At 34.1% G+C, this 26,478-nt stretch overlaps 4 protein-coding genes across 4 annotated transcripts in view; 3 read left to right on the plus strand and 1 right to left on the minus strand.

Annotated features, from left to right (window-relative positions):
* LOC108916901 (protein inscuteable homolog) overlaps positions 1–4,957 on the plus strand; it is a 56,701-nt gene extending 51,744 nt beyond the window's left edge. The window contains exons 3-5 of the mRNA XM_023455851.1: positions 1,082–1,315; positions 1,459–2,545; positions 3,731–4,957. Coding sequence (XP_023311619.1) covers positions 1,082–1,315; positions 1,459–2,545; positions 3,731–3,862 — 1,453 coding nt within the window. The 3' untranslated portion in view covers positions 3,863–4,957. The remainder of the gene's footprint in view (positions 1–1,081; positions 1,316–1,458; positions 2,546–3,730) is intronic.
* Positions 4,958–6,158: 1,201 nt separating this feature from the next.
* Positions 6,159–17,493, plus strand: LOC108916171 (unconventional myosin-Ib). The gene is made up of 18 exons (XM_018722412.2): positions 6,159–6,632; positions 6,689–6,759; positions 6,842–7,017; positions 7,068–7,131; positions 7,201–7,214; positions 7,398–7,482; positions 7,538–7,795; positions 8,058–8,254; positions 8,309–8,517; positions 8,721–8,885; positions 8,951–9,263; positions 11,194–11,574; positions 12,068–12,154; positions 12,209–12,453; positions 12,511–12,646; positions 12,702–12,854; positions 15,140–15,330; positions 15,681–17,493. The coding sequence occupies exons 1-18, from the start codon at positions 6,403–6,405 to the stop codon at positions 15,799–15,801; spliced, it is 3,096 nt and encodes a 1,031-aa protein (XP_018577928.1). The 5' UTR covers positions 6,159–6,402; the 3' UTR covers positions 15,802–17,493.
* An 868-nt stretch (positions 17,494–18,361) lies between these two features.
* Positions 18,362–19,525, minus strand: LOC108909083 (paramyosin). The gene is made up of 3 exons (XM_018713352.1): positions 19,444–19,525; positions 19,343–19,390; positions 18,362–19,141 (listed from the first exon to the last, which is right to left on the minus strand). Exons 1-3 carry the CDS (start codon positions 19,471–19,473, stop codon positions 18,449–18,451), a joined length of 771 nt encoding a protein of 256 aa, XP_018568868.1. The 5' UTR covers positions 19,474–19,525; the 3' UTR covers positions 18,362–18,448.
* A 111-nt stretch (positions 19,526–19,636) lies between these two features.
* Positions 19,637–20,793, plus strand: LOC108906496 (mitochondrial import inner membrane translocase subunit Tim17-B). Its single transcript, XM_018709813.1, has 3 exons — positions 19,637–19,921; positions 19,985–20,153; positions 20,210–20,793. Exons 2-3 carry the CDS (start codon positions 20,010–20,012, stop codon positions 20,564–20,566), a joined length of 501 nt encoding a protein of 166 aa, XP_018565329.1. The 5' UTR covers positions 19,637–19,921; positions 19,985–20,009; the 3' UTR covers positions 20,567–20,793.
* The last annotated feature ends 5,685 nt before the right edge of the window (positions 20,794–26,478 follow it).

Genomic DNA, 26,478 nt, shown 5'->3' on the forward strand with positions numbered 1-26,478 from the left:
ATCGGAAAGCTCTATGCTCACAATATACAATGCTATTCACTGCCATAAAAACAATTGCCATACACTCGACCAAGCAAAGCATTAAACTTACGCATGTACAAAGGACAATGATATGCTCGACCAACGTCCCTCAGGAAAAAAAACCTGGATTGTTATCGGCACGCCAGGCCGACAGGGCGAGCATTATCGTATCGAATAAATTGATCGATGCGAAACTTCAGATCATAGGCAGACAAGTCTCTAGATGTTATTGTACAATGACGCCCTTTTTTGTTTCATACTTTTATGTACAGTTATAAGAAGGTAACGGTTGTGTTATTTTTGTTTGAAAAAATGATATAAAAGAGAACCTGACCTCGAGCCAACCCTGTACCACATTGCAAACTTCCTCCGATATCTAGTAATGGCCAAAAATTTTTATATGTATATTTAAAACTTATTCGAATATTTTTAAATAAATGTCACCTCTTCAGCTCTACATTTATTTATTTTTTCTTGCGAAAAAGGACCGACTTGAATAATAAAACTGTATAAAATAATATAAATTGAAAGAATAAGTCAGATATTACCATTTTAAGTGTCACTGACACTCCTCGAACGCGAATATTTTGAATTTTCTGCAATTCTTACATGCATTTATTCAAATGAATTTGAATGAATAAGCAATTACGTTCCTACAACACAAATGCCAATGATAATAGTAGTAATAGTATTATTTTGATCTGAGGTGAAAGATATATGACACTTATAAGTATTATAGCCTTATAGGATTTTAGTCAATAATGTTTTGATAAAACAGTGTTGATAAAAAGGAACGCATTAAATGTAAAAAATTTTCGTAGTCAAAATATAAAGTTTGAGCCAAACATGGCTTGGGACGACTTATGATATGATTAAAACTTATTTAATTAAAACATTTCGGGAATTTTTCATTAATAATAAAACACCCTGTATAAAAGTCAATTAATGGCTTATTAGAATATGCAGGTAATTTTTTACAGTCCACAGTGTAGAATCGTCAGACTTGCGTTCCCACCAATTTAAATATCTGACCTTTGACCCAGTTTTTTGTCAATTGCAGAGTTCCCCCTATCCCCTCGAACGGCATCGACGTCGATAACAAAGCCGTACAAAGGTGGATGGACGAAGCCAGACAGAACTACGAGCAAGAATGCATGACTACCCTCCAGTGCAAATCCATAGCAGGGGAGCTGAACCAAAAAGTGTCCCACCTGGCGTCTTGTCTGACGACGACGCTAAGGGGCATACTTTCTCATGCTAGATGTATCGAGATGGAGTACAAGAAACTTAATAGGTAAGAAAGACTTTAAAAGCAAAGGGTGCAAAATAGTTTGATTTGCAGACTTTGTAGACAAAAGTACCAAGGAAACAGAGATTGCTAAACCGAGTTATTGCAAATGTATTGGAAGATATTAACTATTTCTTGTTTGTTTTCAGTGAAAAGAAACACATAGAACCTTTAGTCCAAAGCTTAGTCGGTAACATATTAGACTTTCTGAATACCAACACTCGAGACATCAGCCCTAACATGCTAAAACTTTGCGACGACATCCGCCTAGCCAAATCAGACGAGTCCCTTAAAGTCGTACCCACATTATATGCGGAATGGGAGAACGTCTACCAAGAAATTCTAGTCAGAGAAGTGAAAAGGATGATGGACAAATTAGAAAATCCCACTTCTGAATTGGACTTGCGCGCTACCGTCACTGGAATCACCTCTCTAGCTCTTCGCAACGAAGAACTAATAGAGATGTTCACTAAAGCGGACGTCATACCGATTCTCTTGATCCTCTGCGAAAAATGCGAGGGTTCTTCAATGAGAAGTTTGATACTGCGGGCCCTATCCACTATGTGCTGCAACTCCTCTGCCGTAAGGCAACTCGAAAAGTTCTCAGGCGTGCAAATAATAGCAGAAACCTTGGAAGAGGACAGCAGACCTGAGCCTGAGAGATCTGAAGCTGTCGCTTTGCTAGCGCAAGTAACGGCGCCTTGGCTGGAAGACAACCACTGCGTCAAAGGTTTACAAGATTACTCCAGGAAACTGGTAAAATCCTTGACGAAGTTCGCTGCTGTCACGAAATGTTGCCAAAATCTTCTTCTCTGCGCGGCAGCTTTAGCAAACCTCAGCACCATGGACCCAAAGAGTATTAAGCATATGATCCACGCTAAAACGGCCAAAGTAATGTTAGAAGGTGTCAAGATTAAAGGACCTAGAGCATCAATTTATCTCCTTGAACAAGTAGCGACTTTAATAGCGAACATGTCCGCGATAGACCTGGCTAGAAAGCAACTCACCAACATCAAAGCTTCGGGAGTGTTGCTCTGTTTCCTGAAAACAAACTTCGTAGGGGAAGACGTGGAAAGGAGACTTCAGCAGAAGAGTATCATCGCTCTGTCTAGGTTATGTGGACAGAAGGAAGCCGCAACACAGGTTGTCGAGCTTGGGGGGGTAGAAAGGCTAGTCAAAATGTGTCGAGAGAAGAATGAGAGGCATGACAGTGACGCGGTTTTGGTGGCAGCTCTGGTAAGTTGATACTATTAACGTAAAACAATTAGGTATTACGACGTTTAAGTGTTTGATAACTGTCGTGTGTTTCAATAAATCAAACTAGAAATTTTGCACAATTCTGTGGTAGTTGCCAATTGGTGAACAATTAACAAAACTAACGCGCGACATTTCCTTCGGTTTTATATTAAACTTTTTACAATTCTATGCGTATATGTATAATGACTACTATGCTTTAAACGTTCTGTATTGCATATTTAAAGAACAAAAAGGTATAAATTATGCGATGAATTCGAAATTTATCAATGAAAATTTATTTAAATATGAATAATGGTAAGATAGATACAGTTCAAGACCTCCAAGTTTATCTGCTAAAATTAACATACTTAGATAGGGTTTTACACAAACAAAAACAGAACAAATTAATAATTATCAAATCAAAAATAAGAAAATACGTTAAAAAACTAAATTCTGGTTTACCTGCAATTATACAATACAGCTATAAATTTAGTAAAGTTTTTAGTACAGTACTTATATTTATAACCACAAAACTTAATGATTTACGTCCTATTGTTCCATAAGGCTTGTTGCAGTTTTACGTAGACATCCGGTATATTGAAGACAATAGACCCATTTACCGCCTTAGCGAAACATTCTTAGAATTAACACATTAAAAAAAGACCTTAGTTCTACGATGTTCAATGGTCTTGATCTCACTCTCACTGTGATCAGTAGGCTTAGTACACATGCAGAGTCTAACAGAGCCGGCGCGGGGGTGGTGGCCTTCACAGCTGACTCGCGTTTTGAAAAAAATATATATACGATGTAGGTGGAGGTATTTTATCCTTTACTTAACCTTACTCTTTGGTAATAGCACTATGTTGTGACATATTTTCTGTAAACATAATATTTTCATTCGTAATCTGACTACCGTCAGTAGTGATCAGTGTTGTTTGGGACCATTTTATTTTGTATACCATAATGTTGGCTAAACTGTACAACTTTGGGCGCCAAAGTACAACTTAAAAATTTTTTAGATTTGCCATGCCATTTTTAAAATTGTGAACGATATATAAATAACCAATCTTTATTGAATTATCATCCTGTCATAAAAGAAAAAGAGGTATATGAATATATTTATCACCTTCATTTAACATCCATTGGACCACTTGGACCTTATCTTGCTTAATTTTGTTATTCCAGGCTACACTTAGGAAAATCGCGGATGCATGTGGTGCAGACGTCTTAAGTGCTCAAGACGCTCAAGAGCTGGTGGAGCCGAAATTACTCGACTCATTTTTAGCCTATTCGACTCAAAACGAAAGCTACGTGTAATCTGTATAGTGCCTTATAAAACTTATTTTATCGGTATTTGATGTACAAGTAACGAAAAATCGTTTCAATTTTTTCTCTGAGTGTAACAGTAATTGTATTAACCTGCCATATGACTTGTGTTATACGTTTAATTTTTATAAAATTGTTTTGTGCTATTAAATCGTTTATGTTTTGTTATTTTTGTAATTTATTTTCTAGGCTCGGTTTAGATCATTTTCCTATTATTCGTAGAATGATGTAAATAGTTCCAAATATTTCTTAACATTGTAGAAGTCCAAAAAACAATTTTCTAGAAAATATCAAAACTAACAGGTAAACCATTGTTTGTGCGTGTACTAAAGAAAGTAAAGTAGGTATTTTATAGAAAATTTAACGGGGCTTTTCATCTTATATTTGCAGAAAGTAGTAAATTAATAGAATGCAGCTACATATACCTATATAATACTGGCTATACCTATTCATTTATTATTATTTTACTCTCCATTTAATTATGTTTTTTTAACCGTAAAATTTGCTAAAACGTCATCTATTTCTCATCAATAAAATTTCACCTTCGTTTCTCATATGACCATTTTAACTGTGGGTACATATTTCAAATAAGCTGTGTAATAATGAAATATATTCAACAGTTACAGCAATTACATTTATTTTACAGTATATATGGCTTAGTTCAAATTTGTAACTTTTTGCAAAGATAAGATGCAATTTTATTTTTTTTATTCACTTTTTATTTTAAATTAGCAGATAAGTATATAGGTACCTTTGTGGGAATTGTAAACAATGTTTCTAATATATGTTAACATATTAAACAAAAGGTTGACAAAATTTTACATAGATGTTAGATGAGTGAGGATATTACATTTACTCAATGTATATTGAGTACAGTACAATTCAAACACTTCAGGTACCTAAAGCTAGTCTTTTTAGTTATAAAATTGTTTAGTTGTAAAATGGAAGTTTAATCTGAAACCACAATGTACATAGACGTTTCTAGACAATACCTCTGTGGCTTATATATGTGGTAGATACTAGTGACGAGTTTTTGTGTTCTGCACGATGTGTCTTATTCTGGACACACAGTTACCAAATAATATATTTAACCATATTATCAAAAAATGTTTGTAATTTACTTATATCCCTTATTTTCCCATTTCCTAAAATGATAAGAGATTGTTGGTTCAATTTCATCTATTTGTCTTGATCGAAAACTCTGTAGGAAGTGGTTCACCATAACTGCAGGTGGCATATTTATTTCCTTTAATTAAGTAAATTGTTACACCTTAGTGTTCTCTCTACGTTGAAATATCCTCAGAGATTTATCGGAGAAAGCGAAGATATGGTCAGTCCTTTTAAGCTCTTTTTCATATTTTAATTATCTGGTAAAATGTTTTAAGTTTAATTACCTAGTTAAGTACCTAATCTTGGACCACCCTGTATATGAGTATTAAAAGCGATTGCTCATAAAATGCACTGATAGTGATATGTATGATATAAAAATAAATATCGATAAAAATAAAAATAATAGTAACTTATATTTTATTGATTACTTTTAACTTTAACACCAATGCCTATTTGCGGAAGAAAAGCCTATAGATAGAATCTTATAGGTAGGTAATTCAATTTCCAAGATACTCTCCTCTACTTCATATACAATCAAATTATGTATACAACACGTGTATGTACAAGCACAATCACCGAGTTCAGTCTATATAAATAACGCGTAGGTACCCCTTTTAAACATAAAAATTTAAAGTTTTAAAACAGAGAAACTATAATTTCAATTCAAAATGGCAGTAACAGAGAGACTAATCCACTAGACTAGATATCAATCCCCCAGTGAACAGTTGGTACCAAGCAGTCCAAGCACTATAACGGCGCCCTCGGTGACGGTACGACGAACTATAAATTCCTGGACAGAATGGAGTCGGAGAAAACTCAGTGCTCTCAGTCAGTTCAACCAGTTATTTTCTGTTCTGTGGATTACGGATATGGCGAATTTTGATTTTTTTTAGACAAATAACAGCGTAGAGGGAAAGAGCCTTGTTGGGCTTGCTCTTTCTCTAGTCGTTGAGCATATACTACAGCCAATCACGTGCCTGTGCGAGAGAGAGAGATAGTAACCGAACAGTATATTTCTCTCTCTATCACTCGTCTACATTGTCGACGTATGCGTGCTTCGTCCATGGCTTTTAAGAAATGGAAATTCGGTCCAATGAAAATTATATGATCTACCCACAATTTTTATTTGCTTTTTATATTTAGGGGGATTGTCGTAAATGTCAAAAATGACAAGTGATTATGTCAAGTTGATTTTTAGTATTGGACATTAATTTCTTAACTTAATTAATAATGTGTTAAAATTAAAACTGATACCCCACTCCGAAACTTTATAATGTACTTGTATCCGAAGAAGCACCTTCTCATTTTCCTCACCAATCTATGCACATTTTGATTCCTATGACAAAATTTTTGGGGGCACCGTGAAAAGAAGCCTGAAGACTAGATGCCGCCAGGGCGGCATTCACTCCAGGGGCGGTGCGATGCTCAGCCTTGAGCAGGAAATTGGAGCCTGGGATTCTGTTCTTCTCGAACCCTTAACTGAGGACAGTTTCATTGCTAATCTACAACAGCGTTTTAAGAGAGATCACATCTATACCTATATCGGCAATGTATTAGTTTCAGTAAATCCCTACAAGAAATTGGCTCTTTATTCTGCTGATTTAGTTGAAGCCTATGTTGAGAGAGGACCATTCCAGCTGCCGCCACACATGTAGGTATCAGAAATTTCTTTCCCTACACATTTACCTATGCTTATTTCCTTTTCAGATATGCTATTGCTGGGTCAGCTTATCGATGGCTTAATGACAGAAACGAGGACCAATGTATTATCGTAACAGGTAAGAGGTTTCATTTCTTTATTTAGATAGTTTATTTACATTATCATTATAATAGTGTGAGGGAAACTGTGATATGTTTTAGGTGAAAGTGGTGCAGGAAAAACGGAGGCTGCTAGAATAGTTTTACAGTTTTTAGTATTAGTGTCTGGAAATAGTTCAGATACAAAACTTGTTAAAGATCGTTTAGTACAAGCTAATACACTCTTGGAAGCGTTTGGGAATGCTCGAACTATGAAAAACGACAATGCCTCTCGATTTGTAAGCGGTAATGCATATATATTTAGATATAATTAATATTTAATTTTTAGGGCAAATTTCTAGATATTGAGTTCGATTTCAAGGGAGATCCGATAGGGGGTCACTTAACACACTGTAAGTGCAATAATTTTGCTTTATTCTTTTTGTAATACATGATTGTTATTAATTATTTTCATGCATCAGATTTTCTTGACAAGGTATGTCCAAAATCATAAATGCAAGATAATTTTTTGTTGGAATTTATTAATAATGTTGAATTAATATTGTTGACATTAAAACTAAGCAATTTACCATAATAAAACTTCTTGATTAGTTTATAGCATCAAAAATTGGTAAATGTAAAATATTATAACTTTTAAACGTTTTTATTCTGTTTTTAGTCGAGAGTTACAAATTTGGCTTCTTGTGATAGAAATTTTCACATTTTTTACCAGCTCTTGTCGGGAGCTGACATTCATTTACTGAGTAAGCAAAAAAATGCATAATTTGTCTACTATTTAATGACGCCTGCGAATTTCAGAATGTTTGAAATTGCATCGCAACGTCGAACAGTACACCATTTTGCAAACGGAAACCAATCAACCCACCTTGTCCGAAGAAGAAGATAAAAAGTTATTTGTTTACACGAAAGGTGCACTGGAAGTTCTAGGATTTACGAATAGCGACATTATCGATATTTTTCGCGTTATAGCAATTGTTTTGAAATTAGGTAATTTGCAGTATGTGCCTTGTAATAATATAGACGGTACAGAGGGGTGTTCGATTAATAACGACTACGGTAAGGCTCATACCATTGTCATCGAGGTTATCAAGGCATCAACCTGGTGCCCTGTTGTCATATCACATCATGTGTATTGATATGTAATTGAATTAAACAAGGTCATTGTCAACGGCCATTGTTACAGAGATTCACAAACCAAACACAGTGCTTTAAAAAAATTTTTAATTGTGATGCCTTGGTAATCTAGGTGGTAAAGTTAGTTCAAACAATCATTAAAATGATGAAAAATCTGTGTATATTCGGTTTTTATCTTTTTTAGAGCTGTTTGAGGTGTGTGAATTGTTGGGGGTAGAGCACAGTTGGTTACAAAGGGCACTAACAACCCGTCAAGTCGAAGACGGTATAATGACGGACCTGAATGCGACTGATGCGGCGAAAATCAGGGATATATTATGTAAAACTTTGTATAGTCGCCTATTCACGTGGCTGATTAATAAAATTAACGATGTAATTAAGGTAACATTTAGTTACCGTAAATGTGTCATCAAAATCACAAGTTTATTTTTCCAGGCAAAAACGTTAGGCAAACGGAAAGTATTGGGTGTTTTAGACTTGTACGGATTCGAGGTGTTCGAAGATAACGGTTTCGAGCAACTCATGATAAATTATTGTAACGAAAAGCTACACCAGTTTATTACTGCCGCCACTTTGAAAGAGGAACAAGAGGAACTTATTAGGGAAGGCCTAGAGTGGACTAAAGTAGAGTATTTTAATAATATGTAAGTTTTGAGTGAATTGTGCGACCCAAAACAATTTTTGAGTTTTTTTAACTTTGACTTCTTGAATCTCAAAAACAATAAATTTATACTGATGCGCTATCCCCGCTTCCGCACAAGAACTAAATTTTCGGGCTAATCCTTGTAATTAGAATGAGCTAGACATTATTTTTCCTTTTAATGATGATAATTTCACTCTGTTTTAGAGTAATATGTCAATTGTTAGAACACGAAAGCCATGGCGTACTGCCATTGTTAGAGGAACCTCACGTTCAAAGTGATGCTGCATATCTCTGTAGAGTAGAACAGTGTTGTGCTGGTCATTCACATTGTTTAGCAGCCGATGCCACACTGCCATCGCATAGTTTTCAGTAAGTTTTATTGGGACACCCTGTAAATAATTTTTTTTTTATTACCGAATAATTTTATGTTTCAGAATTAGACATTACGCGGGTATAGTGACATATAACGCGAAGGGGTTCGTGGAAAAAAATCGCGACACCTTACCCAGAGAAGTTTCGAGGGCGATGTATCGCTGCGACCACTCCATAATGCAGTCGCTATTTCCCGAGGGGAATCCTAAGAGGTGCAACGTGAAACGACCCATTTCCAAATCTGTGCAAATGCAAATCTCCTTAAATGCCCTTTTAAAGGGCCTCGGTGGTCGGCAGGTGCACTACATCAGATGCTTGAAGCCCAACGAGCTGAAGCAGCCTAGAATATTCGAGATGGCCTTAATACAGCACCAGGTAGGGTCCAATTAATCTGATATTTATAGTGTTTAAAACCGTGCGAATATTTAAGACCTAAATTCGTTTCACATATTTTTTAAAGATTCCGCAAAATATTTAATTTGTATTTTTTATTGTTTTGGATACAAAAAAAGAGGTACATAATAATTTATTTTGAATTATGACATCGGATGACTCAGTTTGTGAAAGTTTGAGCACCACCCTGCTCACTTATGCAATGACATTTGTTTTGTTGCTCATGAATTATGTTTGTGGCATTGCTGACGGCTTGCACTAGATCTGCTACTGATTTGCTAGATTCATATTCACAAAGCCATGAACTTTACTGAAATGCAAAGGTGTTCTGTTGTGCATCAACTGGGCCTCTGTAAGTCTTCCAAAAATGTTAAATATGCATAGCTTATTAGATTGCTGCTTACCAATATGGTTCTCCGGCATTGTGCTTCAAGTGGTGTGGATTTACTTGGTTTTAAACATGACTATTCCTAATATAAAAAGATTCGTGCAAAAATCGTGTCAGTGTTCTTGAGGAGTAAAAGTTGCCATTGTTACATAAACTCCTGTTCAAAATGAACGCATGATTATAAATTTTACCGAAATTTTGTTGCTACTTTTTTTCGTAACCTGGAGTACGATGTCAATGATTTTTCCCGATTCCCTATAAACGGGGCAAAAGGCATTACGTGATCTTGAACAATATTTTCCAAGTAAAATAGTGCATTCATTGACCTTGGACCAATTGTACTAACTTTGTACGGGCATTATAGCAAATACCTCCCCAAAACATTCTAGACCCACCACCAAATGGTTCCTTCGACACGATGTTACAGGTAGCAAATCTTTTTCCAGGTGGTCGCCATACCCTTTCACAACCATCTAAAGATTTCAAGCTTACCCTGGCCTCATCAGAAAACAAAATTTGTTTCCAGTCGTCGACAGTCCAATTTGCATGATTTCTAGCAAATCTTAATCGGGCTACTTTATGTGCTGCGGTAAGCAGTGGTCTAATTGCAGGCCTCCTACTGCTTCCTTTAAACGTCTTCTGACAGTCGGAGCAGAAATCATAACATTTCTTACATTTTGAAGTTCATTGCTAATCTCCTTAATTGTGCTTTTTCTGTTCCTCAAAACAATTTGACGGATAAAACGCTCATCCCTTGGACTCGTCAATTTCTTTCTTCCCTGTCCTTGTCTTCTAGAGTACAATCCTGGAATGGATAACATTTAACAGATTGGCCACATAATTACGTGGTCGAATCACGTTTTTAAATTTTAAAGGTTTTAACTTAAGACTTCTGACCATTGCCAACAAAGGTTTTGAAACTGTCAAGCTTTAATTCATCATGACATAAGCCGTCTACGATTTGTTATAATATTGCAGTAAATCGGTCAATAATAAGGTAACTTGATTTAAACACGACTGTATGCGATAGCAAGATGAATAAAAACACATTGAGCTGAGAGGGGGCGTATCTCCTTTAATAGTAGAGATAATAACGTGAATAAAAAAACAAAATGTTAAGGAAAGATGGGGCTACAATTTGATTTGAATTGCGATATGTTAGAGTTACTGGTATACCCACAGGGTGTTGCAAATTTACGAAAAAAAAAACACTATTTTTATTATGCGCGGTATAAACTGAAAATTAACGTTTTATCAAAAACAAGCAGTATAGTGACATTGTCAAGAAATAAACCTACAATGCAAAAAAAAAATCGTTGACATCGGACTCCAGGTAACGAAAAAAGTAGCAACAAAATTTCGGTAAATTTATAATGGTGCGTTAATTTTGAGTGTATTTACATCAAATCAGAAAATTTTACATAGTGTTATATATTCAAAATACTCTTTGTTTTTAAATGTAACTCCCTGAATATTGCATCTGTGATTTTTTCTTTCCCACAACCCAGTTAAAAACCGTTTCAGGTACGTTATTTGGGCTTAGTCGCCACGGTCCAGATGTGGCGAACCGGCCACTGCTATCGGCTGCCCTTCATCCAATTTCTCTGCCGTTACAAAATGATCTGCGGTAATACGTGGCCCAGGTGGCGAGGTTCCCCCATAGAGGGCGTTTCTCTCCTGTTGAGATCGCTGCCGATACCCAGCGCCGAGTTCACTTTTGGAAGAACCAAATTGTTCGTTAGGAGTCCCAGGACCGTGTTCGAGCTAGAGGATTTTCGGAGGGTTAGGTTACACGATTTGGCGTTGCTGATACAGAAGATCTGGAGGGGGTACAGGCAGAAGAAGAGGTATCAGAAGATGAGGCACAGCCAGATGATCATATCCTCAGCTTGGAGAAGTTGGAGGGTAAGTGTGATTATCATGTGGCAAGGGTTTATTTGGAAGAGTGGGATTATTTTTGTTTAAGTAGACGTTGGTAATTGTTATTTGTGATTTTAGGAATTGAAATTTGGAATACCGTTTCAAGGTCGCAAGCACCTTTGGTGCTTATATCACGTGGTATGAGCAAATTAAGCTAGTTTGCGTAATACTGTAGTAATTGAAGAAACTTTACATTGCTGAAAAAAATTGCATAGATGAAAAAAAACTTTGTTTTCAAGGAACGAAATTTTGTTGGAAACTCCTTAAAGATAATTACTTAGACGTTAGGTGTAACAGTTTGTCAATGTTTATCGTAAACAAATCATCAAAAAAGCCTTTAATCGCTATAATTTGCCATCTTTTGTACTTTGTTCCCCCTGCTACAATAGTTGTATTTTTAAAAGTAACATTTACTGCCAGATCCGTTTACTTAGAGCTTAAATTTTATGAAATAACTTTAATTATTTAATATTCCCAGGCGCGAGAAGAATACCGGATCTTGAAACACCGAAAACAAGTCGAATGGGCCGCCAGGGTAATCCAAAGGCACTATGTACAGTGGAAGGTACACTTCCCGCATTTTATTAATTTAAATTGTCTTAAAACGAACACTTTGTAGAGGCGTCAGTTTCTGCTGCATCTGTGCCGGGTGTTGCCAGCTGACGCAGATTCTCCGATCTGCAGGGAGTGGCCCGAGCCCCACAATAAACTGGTAGAATGTAGTAATTTACTTAGGAAGATACACCATCGCTGGAGGTGCCATAAATTTAGGCTTAAATTCGACCAAACCGCTAGGAACCGCATGCGGGAGAAAGTTACGGCTAGTTTTATTTTTAAAGACAGAAAATGCTCATATCCTAGAAGGTACTATGGCGGTAATTGAGAAGTTGTCATTTTTATTGAAAGACGTTGGTTTTTCAGTGTTTCTCATCCGTTTCTTGGGGATTATGTTCGTTTACGGCAAAATATTCAGTGGAAGAAAATGTGTCTGGAGAGTAACGACCAATACGTAGTATTTGCTGATATTATTAACAAAATTACTAGATCCAGTGGAAAAGTAAGTCGTTTTTTAAAAACGCGGTCCGATTTTGAGCGTAATTTTTTTTATTTAGTTTGTTCCTATACTTCTGGTGATATCGACGAGGTCGATGTTAGTCCTGGATCAACGAACGCTGCAAATCAAATACCGTGTGCCTGCTACCGAAATTTATAGGATGTCATTGTCCCCTTTCCTTGACGATGTGGCGGTCGTTCATGTCAGAGCGGTGAGTCCTATTTTTTATGCCATTTATTGTTGTTTTTCTTATATTCTCGAATCTCAAAAACTTAAAACTAATTTTATTTATAATTGAACGTAGTTCAATAATTTCTAGTTAAAAAATTCAAAATTGTAAAATATTAAAAGTTACACATATTTCTACATTATTAGGACAATATAACTAGCGCCCCCTAGACACGATACCAACACTGTTTGCATATTCGTATTTGCCTTCTCAAAAAACGTAAATCTACAAACTTTCAAAACAGTCGGTCCATACATACTTAAAATATAGCAAAAAATCAAAAATATATTTTTAACTTTAACACCCTGTAGAACGAAAAGGAGCTACAATTGACTAAGGCATGTTTAACTCAATAACTATATTTTGACGTTAGCAATCTGCCATTAAGCTGTGTACCTTATTAAAGACTCACCCTGTATAGCAAGAAAACCAAGCGAAATTTCGGTACAGTTCATAGGAAAAATTTTGTAGAGAATTGAAATTTCCATTGAAATGGCTTATTTAAAAAATTAAAAAAAAAAATTAAGTATGCAAAAATCGTTAATAAACAATAATTGTAAAAAAAGCAAAAAATAAGATTTTTTAATTTTTTTACACTTTTTTAACTTTAAGTTGTGAAAATCTATATTTATTATTGAAATAATATTTTATTAAGTAAAGAACTAATTTGTTGTAAAAATAATAAGAATTATAATCATTATTATGTTAAAAACAACTAAAATCTAAAAAATATTTAAGTTTGACCGGTTATAACTCCGTCAATATTAGTCCAAAAGCTTATGAAAATACATTTAGGAGGGAATCTTATCTAGTTTTTTTTGTACAACAATTTTCTGTGCCTACTTCTACTAAGAAAAAAATTTGTCAAAAAAGTAAAAAAAAATATTTTTGCTTTTTTCACAATTAACGATTTTTGCATACTTAATTTTTTTTTAAATTTTTTAAATAAACCATTTTGATGGGAAATTCAATTCTCTACAAAATTTTTCCTAAGAACTGTACCGAAATTTTGCTTCGTTTTCGTTAAAAAACTGCAAAAGTGCATTTTCACAAATATCTTCAATTTCAACCCTCTAATTTAATAGCACCCCGCGATTTTTTCATTTTTAATGACCCTTCGAACAAGTCATGTGATGAAAATCCTTGATCGTCTTATTTCCTTAATTTTTTTGCAAAAAATGAGAATTAAAACGTATAAGGGTAAACACGACGAAAATTGAAAAATTGGCTAATTGTAAGATTGAGAGGTCATATATCAGTTAATTTTCATCCAAAAATACTTTACAACTTCTTATTTTGAAGGAAATTTTATCTACTTTTTTTCTATGAAGCAATGCCTATACCTATCTCTACCAAAAAAAATTAGAGGCAAAAAAAGTAAAAAAATAAAATCGAATTGTTTGCTATTTTTCAAATTGTTTATTGACGATTTTTTTGCATAAAATTTTCCTTTTAAGTTTTTTAAATAAGCCATTTCGATGGGAAATTCAATTCCCTAAATAATTTTTCCTATGAACTATAGCGAAATTTTACTTCATTTTCGAGCTACAATTAAAAAACTGAAAGGGGTGCATTTCCACCCCTATCTCCAATTTCCACCCTCTAATTTAATAGCACACCGAGGTTTTTTCATCGAAAATGACCATTTGAATGATTCATGTAATAAAATATCTTGAACGTCATAGTTCCTTTTAAAATCCTGTAATCAATAGCTTATAAGCCGTAGCAGTATGGATATACCACTTCCAAGTGGTCCAAAAAGTCATGACAAGCAACGACACTAGCCTTTTGATCAAAAGTTAAGAAGTGGGAGACGAATTTCGCCAGGATTTGCCTCATTTCCAAAAGACGCACAAACATTTCAACTATTTAGTTTTTTGGTCAACAAAACTTATTTTACCATTTTCAATTCATCCAATCATTTGTTTGAGAAATTGGCACAATTCGTTATAACTGAAATTAGTACTATCAAGTATTCAGTCACTAAAAATCATGAAAGTGAATTTATAGAGCTGGGAAATTTACCGCAATGGAGTTTTTTATGTATTACACTCATCAATATAATATGAACGATTTTTTAATCAATTTATTGGGTCATGGATGAATAAAAAAAACACATTTTTTATATGTATAGAACGAGTATAGGTTATTAAATTAGTTTATTTCGCAAATGTAGATTTAGCTCTAAGTCCTAACGGATCCAACAGAAAGAATAATTAGTTTTAGCATACTTAGTATAGGGTGCTAGTGCTAGTTTTTTCCCACAGTCCTCGTTAGCAAACCCAGAGACGTCTAGTGCCACGTCTGACCAGACGGGCTGCTTATTTCAGAGCGACCTGAGCAAGAAGAAAGGCGATTTTGTCTTCCAGACGGGCCACGTCATCGAAATTGTCACCAAGCTGTTCCTGGTCGTCCAGAACGCCACCGGGAAGCCGCCCGAAGTCAACATCACCACAGAGTAAGTTCTTTAGAAATATAATAAAATCTATATGCAAAAGTCTATTTATTTATTTTTTTTCACTTGCTCAAAATGATTTGGTAATTTAGTCGTATTAAATGTTGTTTATAAAAAAATGCCAAATATATACAGGGTGTATCTAAATAACACCGAAAAAATGTAAGGGGTGATTCTCCGATGAAAATTAATAGGGCTTCTATAATTTTTTTTCAATAAAATTTTTCCCTTTTAAAAAATATGTCTAATTTTGCTTTGTTATAGTTTTGTTTAAAATTGGAATCGGCAAGCGTATATTGCTTTTTATTTCTCTCTGCTTGTGAGTGACAGTAACATACGTGTTCTTTTGTCAGATTCGAGGCCAATTTCGGCTCTCAAACCATCACATTCACCTTTAAGTGTGGCCTGCCCGAGGTGCAGCCGGGCCAGATCCGTGTGCTCCGCAAAGGGAACAAGATGGAAGTGCTCGTGTGACATTTTGCCAAACATATCCTCGCGACCAGCATAACATTCACTGCCACATTAGGAAAATTTCATTCGATTGCACAATACTCTTTTCTACTCCATAAAGACTTTCTTTTCGTTGTTTGGTGTGTGACACGTTAGGTAGGACTGTAAATATTACGACGTTCGTAGTGAGGACAATTGTTACGTTCGGTTGGGGTACAGGTAACGTAAAAAATTTAACATTAAATGAATAAATCTATTGAACTAGCCAGATCGTTTTTTATAGGATTTTGTGCCAAAGTCTAGTTAATCATTCCAAAGTTCAAATACAGAAATAGGTACAATAAATATGAATACTAATGATAATCATTTTGTTCTTCATATTTTTATATCATCGTATACTTTTCGTTGGTTCAATAGCTGTACAATGACTCCTACCGTTGATAAACACTTCATTGCTGATACATGTCAAATTTCGTGAAATATTAGTTTTTTCACCAGAGGTTAGTAATTAAGTTTCGTTATTTTCGTTCACTTTGTGCCTAAAAAACGAAATCAGGAACGAAATAAATTTTTGCATGTTCTGAGTTTTTTTTTTTAAAGAACAATGCATTATATTTTGTTTCTGAAACTTTGTTTCTCATTTTTGGTTACTCTATTAGAAATGATTCTATCGCCAGCAAAATTGAGAACGAGATGCAGATGAACGCTACTGAAAAAAACGAAATCAGTAACACAATAAAGAGTGTTTCTGCTGAGAAAATAGCATGAATTAAATGAATTTTTGTTCCTTTTTAATTTTTCCATTTAGATTTAGAAAACGTTTCGTTCTCTTTCGTTTTTTTAAACTAATCTGAATTACTTAAGAACAAATTTTCAGGAACAGAGCTGAATTTAAGTATCAAAATAACATTTAAGTTTCGTTCTAAGTTTTGGATCAACTCTTATTAGACATGGTTCTGTCGACAGCAAAATAAAGAACGAAATGCAGATGAATGCTACTGCAAAGAATGAAATCAGTAACACAATAAAGAGTGTTTCTGCTGAGAAAACAGCATGAATGAAGTGAAGTTTTGTTCGTCATTAATTTTTCCATTTAGAAAATATTTCGTCCTGTTTCGTTTTTTTAAACTTTATTCTGCATTACTTCAGAACAAATTTTCAGGAACAAAACTGAATTTAAGTATCAGAAAGGAACATTTAAGTTTTGTTCTCATTTTTGGATCAACTCTTATAAGAAATGGTTCTATCGACAGCAAAATTGAGAACGAGATGCAGATGAACGCTATTTCAAAGAACGAAATCAGTAACACAATAAAGAGTGTTTCTGCTGAGAAAATACCATAAATGAAATGAATTTTTGTTTGTCTTTACTTTTCCTTTTAGAAAACATCTCGTTCCGTTTTGTTTTTTTAAACTTTATTTCGCATTACTTCAAAAGACATTTTCAGGCACAAAACTGAATTAATGATTATTGTTTTCGAAATATTATCAAAATTATGTTTTTCGATTGCAACACCCTTTATAGTGAATTCTGGGTCATGAACAGATTTGAGATTTCATTTACGTAAATTGAATATCAGTGATGAAAGTGGAACTATAAATAGTTTTACGTTACAGTATGTAAAAAAATATATATCTACCACTCTAGCAGAAGGAAAGTTTTTTGTTCTTCACGATGATTGTATGTTCCATAGCAATAAATAAGTTATATTTTTCTATTTGTGTTTTGACCATTTACATACCTGCAATGAAGTTGTTTTGTCAAAAAGCGCTGGAATACACTGGTATAAATATTTTTTGTAATAGAGGAACCATATCATTTACGTTATAAATAATATATTTACAGGTTTTAAAACAAATCCGAGTTTTTCATTTAATATCCTTAGATAGTTCTGGTAGTCATTTTTTTAATTTGGAGATTCTTGACACGTAGAATATTGCAAAAAAAATGATACAGTATGGTGGCGTCTGATGAAAATTGATTAATCATATTTTGATGAGATCTTGGTCTTGAGACTTAACAGTATTAGAAAATTTAAAAAATAGAATGTCAGTTTACTTGGTTTAAGTACAAAATACTGTTAAAACTTATTGAGGACTTCTGGAATCGTTTCCGAGTTACGTACTACATAAAAAGAGGTGAATATTTGTGGCCGTAAATGGCATATTGTCCACTATACTTTGTCCTGTTTTTTTTTTTGTAGCAAACGGAAAAATTTCTGGTTTAATTTTAGGTAATCATCAGTTCTTTAATTTTCATTATAGAAATGTGTTGTCTTTTACTTTGAAAATTAATGAACAAATATCTAAGTCAAGTAGTTTATTTTTCTATTTTCTTATTTTGTTGTGATGAAAAGACAGTTTGCTTTTTTAACTGCGAATACCAGTACTATAAAATTTTAGGGGGTGCTCTGGTTTTTATAACGGGCCACTTTGTATCACACAAGAAGCAATTTTTAAATTAATCGCCCTCATTCATCAAAAACACATTCTAAACTTTTTAAACAAAGTGTATAGAATGAAGATTATTTGTTTTTTTAAGGGAGAATATGCATATAGAAAAGAATTGAAATAAAACATATGCTTCTTTATGTATAATATATTAGTCGCTTAAAAACCAGTTAATTTTATAAAACAGACTTATAAAAACCACATTTCAAGAAATGGATCCCTATTTGGCCTCTGGCGGTTGATCGGTGCTTTCTGAACTAGTGCTAGGTTGATCAGCACTCTTTTCTGGGCTGTTACTATCGAGAGGTTCCGCAGCTTGTGCTTCATCGGGCTTACTATCTTCCTTAACCACTTCAGTGGTTGCATTTTCCTCTCCGTTTATAGCAGGCGGAATTTGACTAGTTTGTCTACCCGTCATGGTGTCGACAACGCCTCTCGCGAGCTCCCTCTCATTGTACCTTTCACGTAAAGCGGAAAATAAGCAAAGCTGCGTTTCGTACTCCCTTTTTAACTCCCCGTTGTGCCGAATCATAGTTTCTAATTTTTTATGCAAGAGGTCTTGACGTTCCTTTTCACCTTTCATTCTCTCTTCCATGCAGTTGATTTTGCCCTCCAGTTGCTTAACTTCTAAATTACGGATTTCGAGTAGGTCTTTGGTTATACGTATGACGTCTTTTAGGGATTCGATTTGTTGATTGTAGGCTTCGATCTGTAGTTCCTGGTTTTTGATGACTTTTGTCCTTTCGAAGATAATGCTCTTTGCTTTGGTTAAAGTTTTCTCGGATTCCGATTTTAGAGCATCCACTTCTTCGGATTCCTTGACGCTTTGGAGTATGAGCTTTTGGGCTTTCGCTAGCTCATCTTCTAATTGTGCGACGCGTTTTTTGTAGTTTTCTATTTCCTTATCTTTTTCCTGTAAAAAAATATTTTAATTCCTCTATAAACAGTACTTTCCTTCAATTCAATATGAAACTGAAGAAATACATATAGAATTCAATGTCTGACGTGTAGTAATACATGTTTTCCAAATATTTTGTACAGTCTCCACCGAAGTCATATCACAATGTTTCCTAATTTTAGAACGTTGTAAAAAATGCGTAGGGTATATACGTACTTGAAACTTTTTTTCATATTCTGCTAACTTGGCTGCCACATCTTGTCCCTAAAATAAAATTGTTAAAGGTTTTGAAAACAATTTCTACTATTAAACTTTACCTGAGGACTGCTGCCTTGAGCTTCGGCCATTTCTTCCAAATATAAGAGAAAACTAATGAAACTACGTGGTTGTGGTATGAAAGTAGAGCAAAAGGCATATTTTTAGATCTGTAGGTGACTCCAAACCATTTATTTTTAGATTTTCAAGAAATTACTGGATTTAGATTTTAAATATCCCGCCGCGTTTTATAACCTAAAATATGTCTGTCAGTTCGCATTGATTTTCTTTGTCAAATTTTCATTTCATTCATTCCACGATAGTCAAATAATTGTTAAGAATTCGTTAAAATAATAACCATGCCTTTTATTAATAATTAAATACTTCATCATCAAAAGTCACCCCGTGGTTTACCCTTTTGTCCCCTCTTCTTTCTGGTCGTCATCGTTGTCGTTTGCATAACAATTTGTAAGGGTGAATATTAAAAATTAATGTACAAAATCATCCATAACATAAAAAAAAGGATCAGTTTCATACGAGGTAAGTCACAAATACTTAAAAATTTATGTTAGTTTTTAGTTACTTGGTCAACTATATTTCTAGGTTAAGTACAGAGACTTAAATAAAAATGGAAGAGTACACAAGAGAACCATGTCCATGGCGAATAGTAGATGATTGTGGAGGTGCTTTTACTATGGGTTTGATAGGAGGAGGCGTCTTTCAATGTATAAAAGGGTTTCGTAACGCACCTTCAGGCATTAACAAACGACTTGTAAGTGTGTCAATAACCATCGACAAGCTTATTTTAGTGTAAGGATATCTTTTTAGATTGGTAGTTTAACAGCTATAAAACAAAGATCACCTATTATCGCTGGCAATTTTGCTGTTTGGGGAGGAATGTTTTCCACTATCGACTGTGCACTGATTCACATAAGGAAAAAGGAAGACCCTTGGAATTCTATAATCAGCGGAGCTGCAACTGGTGGTATCTTAGCGGCGAGAAATGGTTTGCCAGCTATGGCTGGGAGTGCATTTATTGGCGGTGTTTTACTCGCCCTGATCGAAGGCGTCGGGATATTATTCACAAGGCTCTCTGCGGAACAATTCCAACCACAATTACCGCCCATGGAAGATCCCTCGCAACTCTCCGAACAACAACCGCCTGGCGGGTATTCGTTTCAATAGTATTTCTATGTAATAGGTGTAATTGTAAATTTATTACGTTAATATAATCTGTGACATAGACTGATTCTCAAATTGTTGGTAGACGATTGCTTAAGTGAGTTATTTTTTTATTTATTTCCAAGTACTTAGGCAAGGTGGTTCCGCCGGATGTACAAATGTCATTATATGCGAGTCTAGAATGTATATAGAAGTTGCAGAGCACAACCCGCAATATAAAATTTATGTTACTAACTTGTTTTTTTTAATTCCAATCATTAAATGTATTATTTTTTAAAACTTTTGTTATAAAATCTAATAAAAATGTCTTGTAATTTTTTTATATATATTTTGGTATCTCGGATGGTTTTAAGGTAAACACTAAGACAGTCAGTTGTATTTTTCTCAAAAAGTTCAGAGGTTTCTTATTGATGTTTTACATTGTCATACACTGCATAAAACCTAACCTCAAAGAAGTTATGTCTTAAAATGTTACCAGGTAAGGACGTAGCTAACGACCTCTAGACGATGGTCAAAAACTAATCACACTGGCATATTTAGCACCTTCAAAAACTTACGTACACCAAATTTCAATGCCTTACATTGCGACCCCTTTAAAAATTCACTTTAATTTTTTGAAAATTTTTATCGAATATCAGTTTTCTAAAGAGGTTTTAAGGCTCAGAAAAATCTGAAATAAATCCAGTGGCCCTGACCAATTCAAAACTGTCCAATTCAACCAAATTCAACTTCAAAAAATTTTCCATTTTCTTTTTAATTTCAAGTATTTGTTCGATAGGCAACATACAATACATACTTATGTATACCTGGTTGCATAAAAATTTGTAAAATTTTTGCTTCATGTGTTAATTTTTAACTTAATAGGAAAAAGGCCATCATAAGCAGAGAACTGTGAAGGATTATAGGTAAATACATTAAAAACTAAACACATTACATTACAAGAAAAAGTTGAGACAAAACCGTCTTTAGATAAGCAATTCAGTTTTTTGACAACTTTCATGGACCCATCGATTTTCGAAAATTTTTAGGTCTCAGAAAAATCTGAAAAAAAATCCTGTAGACTTTAATAACGGCTTTAATCTATCCAAAACTACATTTAGTTCCTTTCTAGCTCCATCAGTTTTTGAGATTTGACATTTTTCTCATTTTGTATGTTTAGTTTAAATTCGATAGGCAACATATAATACAACGTTTGTGTATACCTGGCTGCATAGTATTTAGTAAAAGTTTATATATTTTGCTGAAATTCTTATATCTGTCAATTTTTATTGGATAGGCAACATATAATACAAAATTACAGTATACTTAGTTGCATAAGAATTTACAAAATTTTCTATATTTTACTAAAATCTAGGTTTTTAATTGTGTTTTTTATAACTTAATAGGAAAAAGGACGTCTATTAACGAGCACAGAACTGTGAAGGTTTATAGGTAAATGCATTAAAAATAAACAATTACATTATTATATTACAAGAAAATATTGAGACAAAACCGGCTTTAGATGAACAATTTAATTTCCATGGTCCATAAATTTTTTCAAATATTTTTAGGGCTCACAAAAATCTGGAAAAATTCCGGTAGACAATAACGGCCCTGATCAATTCAAAATTCAATTCAGTACTTCTCTAGCTCATTCTGTTTTTGGAGTTTTTCGATTTTTTCTATAAGGGAAGCACTTTCACAAAAACAGACATTCCCAGCGCGATCAGAGACTCCAAGTGCGTACGGTAATGCTTTTAGATGAGCGCTTTAGTTTTTTCATGGACTATAAGTCCATCGATTTTCTCAAAAAGTTTTAGAATTCAGAAAAATTTGAAAAATTTCACGTGAATTATATCGGCCCTGGCCTATCCAAAATTGCATTTAGTTCCTCTCTAGCTCATTCAGTTATCGAGATTTTTGATTTTTTTCCTTAAGGGAAGCACTTTCAGAAAAATAGATAATCCCAGCGCGATCACCGACTCCAGATGCGTACGGTAACGCCTTAGACGAGCACTTTAATTTGTTGACAATTTTCATGGACTATAAGTCCATCGATTTTCTCAAAAAGTTTTAGAATTCAGAAAAATTTGAAAAAATTCCTGTGAATTATATCGTCCTTGGCCTATCCAAAATTGCATTCAGTTCCTCTCTAGCTCATTCAGTTTTCGAGATTTTTGATTTTTTTTCTTAAGGGAAGCACTTGCATGAAAACAGACCATCCTAGCGTGTTCAGCGACTCCAGCAACGTAGGGTACCGCCTTTAGATGAGCACTTAAACTTTTGACAATTTTAATACACCATTTTCTCAAAAATTTTTAGGGTTCACAAAAATCTGATAAAATTCCGGTGAATTATAACGGTTTCAAAATTGCATTCAGTTCCTCTCTAGCTTCACCAGTTTTTGAAATATTGATTTCAATTTTAGTTAGATTTTTGATCGATAGGCAACATACAATACACGTTTGTGTATACCTGGTTGTATAAAATTCCTAAAATTTTATATATTTTACTAAAATCTCATTTCAATTTTTGTTGGATAGGCAACATATAATACAAGATTGCTGTATACTTGGTTGCATAAAAATCTACAAAATTTTCTATATTTCACTAAAGTTGTCAGAATTTTACTTGTATGTTTTTTATAACTTAATACTCTTAATAGGAAAAAGGACGTCTATAAATGAACACAGAACTGTGAATGATTATAGGTAAATGCATTAAAAATTAACAATTACAATATTGTATTACAAGAAAACATTGAGACAAAACCGACTTTAGACGAACAATTTAATTTTTTTACAATTTTCATGGTCCAACGATTTTTAAAAAATTTTTAGGATTCAGAAAAATCGGAAAAAATTCCGGTAGACAATAACAGCCCTGATCAATTCAAAACTGCTTCAGTTCTTCTTTAGCCCATTCAGTTTTTGGAGATTTTCGATTTTTTTCTATAAGGGAAGCACTTGCACAAAAACAGACCATCCCAGTGAGTTCAGCGACTCCAGATGCATACGGTAATGCTTTTAGATGAGCACTTTAATTTTTCGACAATTTTCATAGTCTATCGATTTTCTCAAAAATTTTAGAGCTCAGGAAAATCTGAAAAAAATCCGGTGAACTATAACAGCCCTGACCAATCCAAAACTGCATTCAGTTCCTCTCTAGCTCATTCAGTTTTCGAGATTTTTGATTTTTTTTCTCAAGGGAAGCACTTGTAGGAAAACAGACCATCCCAGCGTGTTCAGCGACCCCAGGAGCGTACGGTACCGCCCTTAGATGAGCACTTTAAAATTTTGACAATTTTCATAGATGATTTTCTCAAAAATTTTTAGGGTTCAGAACAATCTGAATAAATTCCGCTGACCAATACAAAATTGCATTCAGCTTCTCCAGTTTACGAGATTTTCCTTTCAGTTCCCGTTAAGTTTTTGTTCGGTAGGCAACATACAATAAAATGTTCGTGTATATATGGCTGCATGATATTCCTAAAATTTTATATACTTCATTGGAATTCTCTGTTCATTTCAATTTTTGTTGGGTAGGCAACATATAATACAGTATCACTGTATACTTGGTTGCATAAAAATTCACCAAATTTTTCATATTTTATCAATATTAACTGTTTTTTTGTACTTTTTCTTTATCAACTTAATAGGACAACAAACGTGCTCTATTAATGAGCACAGGACCACGAAGAATTATAGGTAAATGCTTTGAAAATGACAACACAAACATAAATAAATCTTCCTTTATTTATAGAACAGTAATACAATTTCTGTATTTACTAATGTAACTTAACAGTTCACAATAAAAGAAATGGGAACAAGACATCTCTTCCCGGTGCAGAAAAAAGTCGGTTCTTTCTCGATATAGCCAATGCGATGACGTTAAAGAAGCGACTATTCTTCCTGCTCCGTATAACAATATATTCTCAATTTCCAACAATTGTTCCCACTCCAAATAACAAATAAAATATATAAAATAATTAACAATGGGCCTTGCGCGGTCTCAACAGTAACTTGCCGAATGAGTCGGAAACAAAATAAGATGCTCGGAACACAGAGTAGGCTCTAAAGTTCAGATACATATGGAACCGCTTTTAGTAGTAGATGGACATAGTTCATCGAAGCAAATGTTAGGCAACCAAACTGTTGACAATAATACATACAGAGTGTTCAAAATGTTTGGAACCCTCCCTCTATCTCAGAAAATACTGCTCAAACAAAATGATTAGGATAAAAGTTGCAGGGTTTTGAGGTCGCAAGGTCATTCAGAGGTTAACCTGAAAATTTTAAATGGAACCGTAATTTTTGACCCCGGAAATGGAAAAAATGAAAATATTTACGTTCGGATATGACCTTGACTATGACCTTCGAGGTCATTTACAGGTCGTCGATTTTTAATAAATGACCCGATATTCTTGACTGCGGAAATTGAGTGAGAGTAAAATTAAAAAATGACCTATACCATGTCTTTGACTATGACCTAAAGGTAACTGTAACGTCAAACCTCTAAATGACCTTCAAGGTCATGGTCATGGTCACTCAAAACCCTGCAGCTTTTGTCCAAATCATTTTTTTGTTTCAGCAGTATTTTCTGAGATAGCGGGGGGTTCCAAACTTTTTGAACACCCTGTATAAGTTATCGGATCTTTGTGATTGCAAGTTAGGCAACCAAACTTACAATACGACAATAACATGTACATTACATTACGTTATATTACAAGAAAAAGTTGTGACAAAACCGCCTTTAGATGAGCACACTTAATATATCTAAAGACAATGTTTTTCCACCAAAAAGAACGTTTTCTTTTTTTTTACATGTACTTAGTACATTCTAAGTGACAGACTACTGCTATATGAGAATAGAGAGGATATTTAATAGATATATCCGATGTCGCTACTCTCCTATCTCCAAATTGATGTGTAGAACAAACATTGCAAAAATACAAATTGCATTTATCAATTATTAGTGACCGGCTACATCTACACAGGGGTATAAAAATAGGTTCATCTATTTTCAATGTCCTTTAATGAACGGCAACGGAATTATGTGAGGAATGACTGGATCCGGATGACGGTCATCCTCCTCATCTGGTCAGCTTTCCGTGTCGAGGGCCAACGTGTGAACGTGGGTGAGGGCTGCCCATAGCGGAGACCTGCAATAAAAGTTTAGATGGTTCGAAAATGTAGACTCTATTTCCCAATTTTAAATATCGAGGGAAGTATTCAATAATCAGGAATAGTCAGGCGTATTTATATGAAGTTTTCTTTTTAAACAACTTCCTTCAGTGTTTTAATTAATTGGGAAACATATATGATATATATAAGTAGTTACCACTAAATAGAGGAGAAAATTCTAAGTTTTTATTGTGCTCAAGAATATTAGTTAAAAACATTCGGCTGGAATTTTGAGACTGGAGTTATACAGAGCGATTTTGTACGAATACCTTTCAATTCCAATGAAAAAGCATAGAAGTTCATTCACCATTTTTGAAAAACATACAAAACTGTTAAAAAACAAATTTACCGTTACCACTTCTACTAAATACATATACTATTAAGAGGGCTCTATAGAAAATAGGCAACCAGCAATACATTTTTATAGATTTTATTACACTGTTTCTCTAAATATGAATTAATGCACAAATAACAAACTTTCCCTCAATTTAACGCAGATTTTCTATAAAATGGAGTTAGTTTGAAACTCAATTTACTTTTTGTTGTGAAGAAATTTGTAATTTGCAACTTTTAAACAAACGGCATGGTAAATTACAAATTTCTTTACACCAAAATATAATTTGAGTTTCAAATTAAGTCCATTTCAGAAAATCTGCATTAAAATGGGGGAAAGTCTGTTATTTTTGCATTAATTCGACAAACTGTGCAATAAAATCTATAAAAATGTATTGCTGGTTGAATAGTTGCTGTAGA

The sequence above is a fragment of the Anoplophora glabripennis genome, unplaced genomic scaffold (genome assembly GCF_000390285.2).
Source record: "Anoplophora glabripennis isolate ALB-LARVAE unplaced genomic scaffold, Agla_2.0 scaffold1, whole genome shotgun sequence".
Classification (NCBI taxonomy): Eukaryota; Metazoa; Arthropoda; class Insecta; order Coleoptera; family Cerambycidae; genus Anoplophora; species Anoplophora glabripennis.

What these genes read in the sequence shown, in the direction of transcription:
- LOC108916171 (XM_018722412.2), top strand. Translation starts at nt 6,403, where the DNA reads ATGCTCAGCCTTGAGCAGGAAATTGGAGCCTGGGATTCTGTTCTTCTC. An exon ending in ACGACAATGCCTCTCGATTT is followed by an intron (nt 7,018 to 7,067) that starts GTAAGCGGTAAT and finishes TTTAATTTTTAG; the next exon opens with GGCAAATTTCTAGATATTGA. An exon ending in CAGCTTGGAGAAGTTGGAGG is followed by an intron (nt 11,575 to 12,067) that starts GTAAGTGTGATT and finishes TAATATTCCCAG; the next exon opens with GCGCGAGAAGAATACCGGAT.
- LOC108909083 (XM_018713352.1), bottom strand. Translation starts at nt 19,473, where the DNA reads ATGGCCGAAGCTCAAGGCAGCAGTCCTCAG. An exon ending in CTCAAGGCAGCAGTCCTCAG is followed by an intron (nt 19,391 to 19,443) that starts GTAAAGTTTAAT and finishes ATTTTATTTTAG; the next exon opens with GGACAAGATGTGGCAGCCAA. An exon ending in AATATGAAAAAAAGTTTCAA is followed by an intron (nt 19,142 to 19,342) that starts GTACGTATATAC and finishes ATTTTTTTACAG; the next exon opens with GAAAAAGATAAGGAAATAGA.
- LOC108906496 (XM_018709813.1), top strand. Translation starts at nt 20,010, where the DNA reads ATGGAAGAGTACACAAGAGAACCATGTCCATGGCGAATAGTAGATGAT. An exon ending in CAGGCATTAACAAACGACTT is followed by an intron (nt 20,154 to 20,209) that starts GTAAGTGTGTCA and finishes ATATCTTTTTAG; the next exon opens with ATTGGTAGTTTAACAGCTAT.